Below are 12154 nucleotides of genomic sequence, written 5' to 3'. Positions count from 1 at the left end.
AAACATGCTGCAAAAACAAACCCCCGCCAAATTAAGCCTGACGAACTATATTGTAGGTAGGATGTGTTCGAGTGTGTGTTGACGTGACTGTAAGCGTGACTGACAAAGGAAACATTCAGCAAATATCCCCCCAGAGTCCAGTCTGTAACATACAGTTTTCAATTAAAAAGTCCTGGTCCTTATTTCAGCTCTAGATGTGAATAAAGGAGTGGCTAGCTTGGGTGTATTCTTACCTTAGCCTGTTTGTATCTGGAACTGAAATACCTGGATTGTAAATATAACGATTGTGTGTTGTAGTCTGGGGGAAGATTTGGGCTTTGCAAAAACTGACCCTTGTGTGGTCAATAAGCATTAATTCTCAGCCTCCTTCTTCTTCTGGGTTTTTCCATGTCAGTTATCCTTGGGAGTCAGTCAGTCCCGACCGAGTATTGGTGTAAGATGATCTAAGAAAACAAAAAGAAATTATCTAAGAAACAAGAAGAAACGACTAAGCTGTTGATCAAGTATTGTGGAAATGCAGTGAAATGTGTACACCAAAAAAAAGACTAAAGAATATAGAAAAAGTCAAAGAATTGTGAAGCAGTGACTGTGTTAATTTTCATACTTTACAAGTGTGCTATCCAGTTTTGGGGACATAACTTGTGATTACCACTGACAATATTTTGATTTGTAAATAAGACCACAGTTTAAGAGAGCGCTTGTGTGTCCCGGTGGAAAGTTACTGCTTGGTGATTGTCTGTACACTGGAACCGATCACTGGCAATCACCGGAGACAGAACTGGAAGTAATACAGAAAAACTTTGTGATATATCTACCGTCGCTTATGTATAACCAAAGACATCTGTTTTCCTAGTAACAACTCCTATTTCTCACTGTCTTCTGCTTGTCAATATTCGTATAAGCTAAGTGAGGCCTTTAGATGGCTCTTACATATCGCGTCAGGGATGAAAGTAACAACCATGTCCTAGGTGTGAAGTAGACGCAGTGGAATATCAGAACTTAACATTTCTGCCTGTTCGTCTTGGCCGCTGGTGACGACCTGTAGATGCTAAGAAGCGGCAGAAACGCGTAATTAAGTAAAATTTGATATTTCTTCTCGTGGGTTTGAAAGGACACGGTGGTGAGCATAGCAAATGGTAACCACTTATCACTTTATGCTTATCTGCCCTATTCCAAGTCAGCCATTCCTTCTTGGTCTTCACTGACGTCGTTCCCCCAGTATGCTGATGCTTGTAGTGATTAGTAAACAAAGTACGGTACGTCAGTGAAATACGGCAACATTAGACAGAAATCGGTGAACACAATAGGCTACCATTGGTGGAATCCTAATAAATTAAAAGTGAGGAAACGGATCTTCTAGGAAACAATCTAAATGTTGGCTGTGAATTTGACATAAGAGAAAAAGTGTAGTGAAATCAATTGCACGTATGAAAATAATAGGGGAGCACCATTCCATCTATGAAAAAAGTGGGCAGAGGGACACAGTTTCTCCTTCCCTTCCCCCGTTTCCACTTCACTGCACTAATGAATATTATTAGAGAATGAGAAAGAACCATCAGCACTACCTATAGTTAATTTTTTTCATTCATTCATTGCCAGACGCCATGTATCTAGCCCTAAATTAATTGTACCAAAATCCAAGGGCTCTAGGTCAGATGAGACAGTTGACAAGACTCGGGCCTAGTCTAACACAGTCATCTAAGCGTATCTTACTCTTGCACTACAGTATATTCAGCAAATGTTGTCATTCCACATTACTGTCCTTCCGTTACCTGACACCAAAAATCCAAAACCATAGAAAAAAAAAATCGGCTTAGTAAACTACGAAATGTTCGCATTTCAAGGAAATTACCATGAGCTAGACATTTGCCAAGAACTGCTTGTCCTTATCGAGTATACAACCAAAGTATGAGAAAAATGTTGAGATTTCAGAGTTTTTTCATTCATAGATATTATATCATTGGTTACTATGATAGAGTCCATTTTCTGTGAAGTGTTTGAACATTTTCTATAGAAAACCAAAGTGTATTTTTGTGGATAACAATATTGTAAATTTTACTGAGTGATAATAATGATAGCTGTTGTTCTTTAATAAATATTAAATAAGACAGCAGCATTGCACCTCATTTATACCCCTAATTATCCACCACATACCTCTGAATTTTCACGCCTCTAACAGGATCCTAGCACCTCACCTTTGTGGACTAATTTTGCATATTACATCTTAACCCCTTCAGTCCGATATCGTAGTTGTACATGATATTCTTGCTGCCACCAGATGATCTTACTCAGTTTAGGAAAGATGTCTTATACTAACAGGATTGGAGAAGTGTATAAATTGCCCTTCCAGATAAAAAATTCTACCCTAGCTGAGTACAATCGTTTGGAGGCAACAACGATAAAAAATAAATAAATAAATAAATAAATAAATAAGCAGTGGGAAAGGATCAGTAACTTTCTCCCTTATAAGTTATTTACATTTTTTTACCGTAAGCTTGTAAATCGAAGGCCAAATTTGCTACACTTTTACAGGGTCAAGTTATTTTAGTCTCTTCCCGAAATACGCTTTTATTTAACAGCAATTCCATGTTTTTGTGTGATCCAGTGCAGAACCGAGCTGCCTCATCGGGGGGAGAGTGATAGCAAAAATGAACCCATGGCCATGCTGGTAAAGTACGGATGAGAAAGTATGTATTGTCTGTGATGGGATTGAAGTGTGTGTGTGTGTGTGTGTGTGTGTGTGTGTGTGTGTGTGTGTGAAGGTCGACTACGAACTGGCGTATTTTCATTTTGTCTTTTATATTTGCACTGGATAATAATTCTAGCATTGGTTTATTACATGTTAATTACATTTTTCGTTGCTTTACATAACCGTCCTCGTGGTCAAGAATCTTTCCTGAGAGAGAGAGAGAGAGGGGGGGGAGGGAGAGCTGGTGTTTGGGTTGGAGTGAGGAAATGTGGTGTCTAGAGCAGCCAAGGTGGGGTGATAGTGGGGCAGTAAAGTGTGTGTGTGTGTGTGTGTGTGTGTGTGTGTGTGTGTGTGTTGGTCGCTTGGAATGATGCTTGCTTTCACTGCTACCTGACACACACACACACACACACACACACACACACACACACACACACACACTTCGACTTTCCATTCGCTACACTTACTGATCTTCTAATTATGGTATTTAATCTTGCTGTGAGAATCCTTGTTTCAGGGAATCACTTTTGGGATGGGGCACTGTGCTTTTCTTCATTCGCCTTTTTTTTTTTTTTTTAATTTGTGCTGGAATGAAAAAAAATCGACACTATAACTCGTGGCGTCTAGGAAATGCTACTCTCTCTCTCTCTCTCTCTCTCTCTCCTTTCCTAGGTTTCAGCATCTTAACAAGAAGCTCGAAAGAAGAAAAGTTGAATGCTGTGGCTAACATAGAAGGGGAGCAGAGACTATAGCACACTAATGGACGGTAATTTAGAGAAAAAAAATAAGAATAAATAAATAGAACTGAGCTGATATTCTAAGCAGCATATGTGTCGGAAACAAAACCTGTGAATGTTTTTTTTTTTATATATATATTCTGGTGTTTAATAAATATGACTACTCCAGAAGAGCTTAATGGCAAGAGTCAGTTCACACTTGATCATTTTTGTAATTCCAAGATAAACAAAGTTATTGAAAAAATATATCTACAATATAACTGGATGAATAACAGATTTTTTATTTTCCATTCAGTACAAGCCCCAACACTCTTGTGAATGTTGTGGCTGAAACTTTAGCAGAAAGGGTAAGAATAGACGTGCGAACAATTTTCCTTCGTGTCCCTTGAAACCCCCACAGTTTTCTATGAACGCTTTCATCTCGAGTATTTTTGTCACTTCAGTCAAACTACAACCAGGCGATTTTATTTAACTGTACGAGGGATTCCTGGCGGTGAAGGGGTTAATGAAGTTTATCTCTTATCTCTCCAGTTTGAAAAGTCTCTCTAAAATGAAGATAACAGACTATAACATCAAAAATAAAATTGAAAATGACATCAGATTGACAGAGTTTACCTGTATGTGAATCAAAACTTGGTTAGGGAGGGGGATCTTCAGAGAGAGAGAGAGAGAGAGAGAGAGAGAGAGAGAGAGAGAGAGAGAGAGAGAGAGAGACAGAGAGACAGAGAGAGAGAGAGAGAGAGAGAGAGAGAGAGAGAGAGAGAGAATTTTATTTTTATTCTACTTTTGTAAATCTAGCATCGACACAGCCTCAGTAACGTCTATCTATCTATCTATAGCCCGACGCCCTAATCCCGCAAAGGGTGACCGCAGACAAAACGCCTCCAAGTCGCTCTGTCACCCACCATTTGACTACCCTCCCCCCAACTCACTCCCCCCTCCCTCATATACCTCTCAACTCCATCCCTCCACCTCATCCTCGGTCTACCCCTCCCTCTCCCTCTCTCCACCTCACCTACATACACCCTCTTAGTCAGTCTTTCATTCTCCATTCTCTCCACATGTCCAAACCACCTCAGTGTATTTCTCTTAATCTTCTCAACCACATCCACATCCACCTCACAACGTTCCTTCACTTCCTCATTCGTCAACCTGTCCCTCCATGTCACTCCACATGCTCCTCTTAAGTAACTCATTTCCACTGCTCTCACTCTTGACTTGTTCCCCTCTTGCAAGGTCCACGCCTCGCTTCCATACGTCAGGGTAGGGATCACAATACTATCATGCAGAGACTCCTTAACTTCCATACTCACCTCCCTATTTCTCATCACTGCTATTAGTGAACCAACAACCTTCCTTCCCTGATGTACCCTTTCACGCACTTCATCCCCCAACATTCCATCCTTACTCATCACACTACCCAAGTACTTGAATGCACACACATTCTCCATATCCTCACCATCCAACCTCACTGTACATTCTGTGACTTCATTCCTCTCAAACACCATACCTTTACTCTTGTTTACATTAACTTTCAGATTCCTCTTCCTACACACTGTTCCAAATTCATTCACCAAACCTTGAAACTCCCATTCATCTTCACTCAACAATAGTGTATCATCAGCAAACAGCAACACCGGAATCTTCCAAATCTCACCCTCATTCATAGAGCCACCCACACTTCCACTGCCCTACCTTGCACCTTCGTTACAACCCCATCCATGTATATATTAAACAGCCATGGAGACATCACACAACCATGTTTCAGTAAAGTCATTTTAAAACATCAATATACAAAATAAATCGCTAAGAGGTATTACGAAGCCTCCTACAGTATGTCACCTAGGCCGGTTATTTCGTCAGCTTGATATCTTCCTTACTAGTTTATTTCCGCAAAGGCTAGTTAATATTTCTTGTACCTTGACCTATTTGTGCAATGTGTATTGATTATTAGCATGATTTTTAATAGAGGCAAGAATAATAAATTGTAATACGCAAAATAAATCGCAAAAAAAAGTGTTAGGATACTGAGCTGTAATGCGCAAAATAAATCGCTAGAGACGAGCTGTGACAATACTAAGTTGTAATGCGAAAAATAAATCGCTAAAGAGGTGTTAGAGGAGGATGCGGACCCTAGAACACGCAGCCGGAACGAAGAACAATAACGAACGATGCCGCTAATGTGTCTGGAGTTGGAAAGTGGAACAGGGTGGGCATAGTTGGCAGCTGAGACAGGCGTTATTATCATTCCTAATCTCGTTGTGGGCGTTGTTACGGAAATGACGTCACTTCACTGTTTTCTAACTTACGACACCTCATGTACCGTCTTGCTCTCGTGATTATATTTCTTGCACTCTAACTTGGACCAGATTTTCGTCCTTTTTTGCAATTTTCACGTAGTTCAGAGGCAGAATAAAATACTACCACTACATTCTTCCCACAGCACTCCTTCGTGACTAGCATCATATTGTAGCATGTTACAGTTTAGCATTCAAAATGGCGAGATGGTAATTTCAGGCCAAGTTAATTTAAAGTATCGTAATCTCTTTCTTGAAACGTCATTTCATTGGTACCTTGATTATATAATCTCATAGTGAGGAAATTTCTAGCATGCTCCAGAGAGTGAAGTAGTTATCTATGGCCCTCTCATGGCCGGACAACTCTAGCATTTCAAACTCCACCAGATTCGGCATTATTCAGTTGAGAGTGCGTCATAGGAGCCCGAGAGCTGATATCCTGTTATTCAATCACGATCATAATAAAAAGGGAATATTGCTATGTCATTCAAAATCAATTGGTAAGGAAGAGGCTTAGAACAAAAATAGAAACAAATAAATAAGAAAGAATACGGTACTGAGTTTTTATTATGTCCCGTTTCACCATAAAATATTGCCCATTGTTGCACCATGATACACGATGTTCAAAGCAAATGGCAACACTGCAGAGTATGAAAACATAAACAGTAAAGTTAAATACTGTCAGGGTAATTAAAGGGCAATATGTTACGCGTAAGTTTAAAAGGCGGACAAAAACAATGACTCAAGAATGGACGAGATGGGAAGGGATGAATGAAGGAGGAACACAAGATTAAAACTGAATCAGGCACGGCTGCAGTGCTGCGGCGTGATATGCAGTAGGGCAAGATGTGGCCGAGGACTCAAATGATATGCATTACGCCAACCAAAACTCGGACAGACACGCGGGATGGAGGGAAGAATAATCCAGCTTTACTCGTGGCGGCGGGGGCGGCGCGTGCGCAGAGCGGAGTTCCACCCAGTTGGAACGTGCTGCCCTCTGTGCTACTACGCCAGTTGTGGTGAGACAGTGACAGAGGAAGGATATACAGTGGCTGTGCTCCAGTGGAATCTCTTCTTTCTTGTGAAGCGCGGCTGATTGCCTGTGACAGGCACAATGCCGGAGTTCATTAGTGTAAACGACTATATTAGTGAGGTGAAGGATGACATTAATTCACCTCCAACCAGTAACTTCGTCTCCAAAATGCCTCTTTGTAGGCAGACAGTCAACGATCTGGAGGAGGTAAGAACATCGCAGTTGTGAATGGCCCTAAATTACATGATGATTGAAAACATGAACTGTAGTGTGATAGATGTGTGTGTGTGACAGCGTGGGGTTCGTGGCCTGGCTGTGGTGTGGCGAGAATCTGCAGGTGGTGGTTGTGTTGGCTTGGCGCAGCATCCTGGCTCTGTCTCCTATCTTCTCGCCTTGCCTCGCTCCCTGGCTTCTCCCCCCACTCTCGCTCCCTCCCCTTATCTGCCTCCATTTCCAGCTATATCGTCGACGTATACACGATTCGCCCGTACCTTGACGGAGCCCGAGTGTCCGTTCTCCAGGTGTCTTGTAAACATCTTGTCCTTGAGGCTGATATTCGTGGGTTAAAGAGGAAAACAAGCCACTTCCGCCGTAAACGCGATGCCGTAACACTGCGGTTCCCTAATACATATCGGCTCAGCACGGCGTATTCCAGCAACAAATTGATATCGGTTTTACTCTTCGTGCTTGTCCCTGCTTAGCTCTGTTACCCTGTAAATTCACTCCTGCCTGATGACCTTAATTCAGACCGTTTTTTTGTGTGCACGCAACTGTTGCCCGAGCGTGTGGATTATCAGTAGAGGAAGTGGCGGTGGGGATGCTCAGGACAAGAGTACTTTCGGCAGCATCACCAGAGAACTAAATTTCGTGGCACTAAATAGCATACTTTGAAGATCGTAGTTTTAGTAGGCTACATCGTAATGCTGAGAGAATATATGGTACCGGTATTTGCACAATGTATGTCTAATTATTATTTTTTTCTTTCAGTCGAAAGTCCCTAATATGCATAAAGAATTAATCAGATATGAATTATTGACAGTGGCATCATTTTCGTCTTTAGCATATCAGTTGACAATGTATAAAGCTTAATATATATTAGAGAAATTGTGGCAGGACCGCCTACCTAGCATATTTAATTATTATATAGCGCTGTTTTGGCAACTTGGACGTATACTACCATACCAAACTGAATATATTTCAATCAGCACTGTACAGCGTTTCATATTCGAGATATTTTGGCAAGTGAAACGTACTCTACGGTAACTTTTAATAACTACCGTCACTTCAGGAAAACTCTAACTCTCCAAAACACAGATTACGAGTATATTTATTTACATTGTATACACTTACATTGTAGGAAAATCCTGGTGCATGAAACGTACCATACCGAATATAATTTAACAACAACGGCTGCATCTTCCTTTTAGGGAAGCTGTGGCAATCAAACCCACCAAATATGTATGAGAAAGACCTCATGTGGCGGCGTCCTTTGCGGGGAATTTTGTGTAGCCCAAGATGTAGCCAACAGAAAGGGGCAAAAGTTTGCCAGTATTTCATCCCCTTCTTATCCCCCTTTGCTGGTTGATATTCTTAAACTAAGAGAGGCTTCGTATGTTTTTGCCCATAGCTATGTGATTCTGCTCTGATGCGTCAGGGAGGAGAGTGACGGCCATACCTGAAGTGTACCATAATTCGGTGGAATGGTAGGCGAACTTTTCTCCTCAGCTGTACAAAAACGTGAAAATACCCAGTATGGAACCGAAGGAGGTGGGAGATGGGGAGCCGAGATAAGGGCAGCGGTGGTCCTTTGTCCCTTTGGAGTGAGCCGAGGCCGGACCTGCGTGTTGTTGTTGTTGTGAGGGGGGACTACTCTTCCTCCCTTTGTGGATGAGCAATCAAGGACGACGATACGGTTGATAACGAGAGGGAAAAAATCTCGGGTGTTGTGTTCTGAGGAAAAGATATATAGAGGCTAAATATTTATAAAAGAGGTGCTGAGCGCTTGAGCGTGACTGTAAGACAGATAATACTGAGAGAGTCATTGTGGGGGAGACAAAAAGTGCATTCGATTCTCATTTTTTAAAGCGTTCAAGGACGATGATACGGTTGATATATAAAGAAAAAAAAATCTTGGCGTTGTGTTGTCTGGGCTTGTTAGGGGAAAAAAAAAAAAATGTGCTGAGCAGTCGAGTGTGACAGTAAGAAGTTGGGTCTTGGAGATTCATTGCCAGTAAACAAGTGCATTATTGTGTGTGTGTGTGTGTGTGTGTGTGTGTGTGTGTGTGTGTGTACATTCTGCTGGGTGTTGAACCGGGACTCGTTAATGAAAAAACAGAAAAAGTGCTGAGTATGTGTGAGTGCAAGAAGCAGAATTATTTAAGTCATTGCAGCATAATAAATACTTGCTCATGCCAGTATTAACTTAACCATTTGGCTGTTGTGGGTCTCTGTGGGCCGAATACAATGGTCCGCTTAAGCAGGAATATGAAATGAACTTCTGTACTCATGGCCACCACGTTAAGCGCGATAGTTTGTAATATTTTTGGTGCTGAAGGTTTTGTGTGAGGTTAGTAAACTCGTTTCACGTTTGCCGAAATAAAGCACGAAGTACTGTAGGTAATTAACAGCCACAAGATTGAAAAGTTTCGTTGCAATGGTTGATTCGGAATAGGTGTAGAATTATATATTTATTGAGTAACTGGGTCTCATTAAGAAATAAATTACTGAGGTTCTTTCACACACACACACACACACACACACACACACACACACACACACACACACACACACACACACAGCAGTTAATTATCTTTGTCATTGAACTCCGTATACGATGACGCCTGATTTTGGCTTAACACTGCAACACCCCGACGATTTATTTCAACTTGGTAGAGGTTTTTGCTAGTACAGGTGGGTCAGCATTTTTTCTCCCCTATATGGCTGCTTTGCTGTGTGAGGTCCACCCTAGCCGAAGAAAATTGCGTGGAAGTTGCAAGTATTAAACCTCTTATGGCTAGGACAACTCTCGTATATTCTTCCAGTTCACGCCAGACGATTTTATTCATCAGTCGTAGGAGCCCGAGAGTAAAGTACTGAAAAGATTAATAAATATGTTCCCAGAGTTCATTCAGAAAATTTATAATAATTGTCAGTGCGTACTGAGATGGCCTTTGTTTGCTCTCCAGTTAAAAAATAAAATTCATTGTTAAGTAACGTTTAGAAAAGTGTCGCATATCGAAGCTTGCCAGGAAAAAGTGGTTCATTGTCAAGGTTCATGCGAGAAAAAAAAAAATCCAATCTTTTCAATTGTTGAATCTCTCTCTCTCTCTCTCTCTCTCTCTCTCTCTCTCTCTCTCTCTCTCTCTCTCTCTCTCTCACACACACACACACACACACACACACACACACACACACACAGTATGTATAATTCATTTTCTTTTTCTACACTGTCAGTTCTGAGTTGGTGGTCAAAGATTATTCTTTATTTTGTCTTAAGGAAAATAATCCCCTATTTTGTCCAGCCATGTAGTATAAAGTGAGTAATTATTAGTAAGTATGCAACGTTTTTATAGTGAGGCAGATCTTCTCTAAGCACTAATTACCCGCAGCAGATGAAATGATATTGCCGGCAAAAAACAGATTAACGAAAAGGACACTAAAGCAAGTAAGTCAATAAATGATAAGTAGGAAAGCCGCTCAACCGAATAGAGTAATGAGTAGATAGGTACAGGATATTAAACGAGATCAGCCAATTAAGCAATATATGTAATGACACATAATTATACGGTAACTGATAATGGTAAGGCAAGGCAGTGATTGGCAGCCTTACTCCAAACATAGCCATTGCCCGCAGAAATAGGACGTTTGAACACATCCTCCTTTGTTATTTAATTTGCACATATCATCTCAGTCTCCTCTTCCATGTAACTGGTATTGATTCTAAGTGTGTTGGTTTTAAATTTTTGTATTTGACGTAGCCACAAGAGTGTCAAGTTGTAATAATGGAAAATACCGTAACTCGCTAAGGAAGGGGTACCAAGAAGCCCCTGTGTCCCTTGATAATGATAAGAGAATAAGCAGGTGGGTTGATAAAATAAGCATGTAAGATAATAAAATAAGGGGTGCTAAAAAGACTCCTATACCCCTTGATAAGATTATGATAAGAGAATAAGCAGGTGGGTTGATGAAATAAGCAGTAAGGGAGTAAAGAGATAATGATACATAGTAAAGCATCCTTCAGTAAAACACCATCTTTACCAGTAGCAGATGGGAGAGGGAGGAGGCGGGTTGTATGTAGCTACCATCACGGACATATTTGGGCACGAGGAAGGTGGATGGATGGCTCTGTAGAGTGCACATGCTGATCACCCCACCGTCTTCCATCACTTCTGTATCACCATTTCTTTTTCACCACCCTCATGCTGATCATCCCACCGTCATCCATCACTTCTGTATCACCATTTCTTTTTCACCACCCTCATGCTGATCATCCCACCGTCATCCATCACTTCTGTATCACCATTTCTTTTTCACCACCCTCATGCTGATCACGCCACCGTCTTCTATCACTTCTGTATCCACTTTTTTTTTTTTTCATCACCCTTTCTGGCACACTCTGAATCACCAACTTTACCCTGTACCACCTGCATATCACCACCTTCTTTATCACCACGATATTTATCACTTCAGTATCTACCCTCTGCATCGCTTTCTTATTATTGACATATACGGACAGGTGGAAGGAGAGTGGATGTCTATTTAGAGTGCACAGACATCATCCACTCCCCTGTTTAACATATATAATCACCCTTTCCTGTTTAACATCATCTCCATCGCCCGTATAACATCATCCCACCTGTCTAACATCATCTCCAAAAGTTAACATCACCTCCCTCCCCAATTTAACATCATTCCCCTTCCCTGGTTTACATCCTCCCCTCCCTTATTTAACACCATCCCCCTCCCACATAATTATAACTTCATTCCCTCTTCCCCATCCCTCACTTCGTCATCTTTGTGTGTTTGTAGTGACGTGTTTTGTCGGGAAATGATTAGGTAAGGATGTTGATGCGTGGAGTGCAAGTCACCGTTACCCATAAGTGTATACCGTATATTAGTCATTCAGGGCCATATGTCACCGATCCTCTTGTTGATTTTCTGGGGTCTTGCTGATGAAGGTTTGTGAGTTTAAATTCTATCTAACTTTACCCAGACGCCTTAATCCTTGATGGGCTGGACACCGACATCTTCCATATCATCTGGGCCTCCTTCATCACGCTGCTTTCCCTCCAACTCACACAAACCCATTCCTCCACCTTAGCCTATACTCTCATTCCCCGTCCCCCCCCCCTCTCTCTCTTTCTCAACTGCCTACAGGTATGAAAAGCTCCAAACCCAA

At 41.4% G+C, this 12154-nt stretch overlaps 1 protein-coding gene across 1 annotated transcript in view; it reads left to right on the top strand.

The window, feature by feature from the left end:
* Nucleotides 1–6765: 6765 nt before the first annotated feature.
* The window catches only part of Asap (ArfGAP domain of ASAP), a 225044-nt gene continuing 219655 nt past the window's right edge, over nt 6766–12154 (top strand). Inside the window, exon 1 of the mRNA XM_080281948.1 lies at nt 6766–6963. Coding sequence (XP_080138074.1) covers nt 6838–6963 — 126 coding nt within the window. The 5' untranslated portion in view covers nt 6766–6837. The remainder of the gene's footprint in view (nt 6964–12154) is intronic.

This window comes from Coenobita brevimanus, chromosome 91 (genome assembly GCF_032717465.1).
Source record: "Coenobita brevimanus isolate Jiangsu-jjx chromosome 91, ASM3271746v2, whole genome shotgun sequence".
Taxonomy (NCBI): Eukaryota; Metazoa; Arthropoda; class Malacostraca; order Decapoda; family Coenobitidae; genus Coenobita; species Coenobita brevimanus.
The sequence above is the reverse complement of the archived record's forward strand: the minus strand, read 5'-3'. Positions and strand labels throughout refer to the sequence as shown.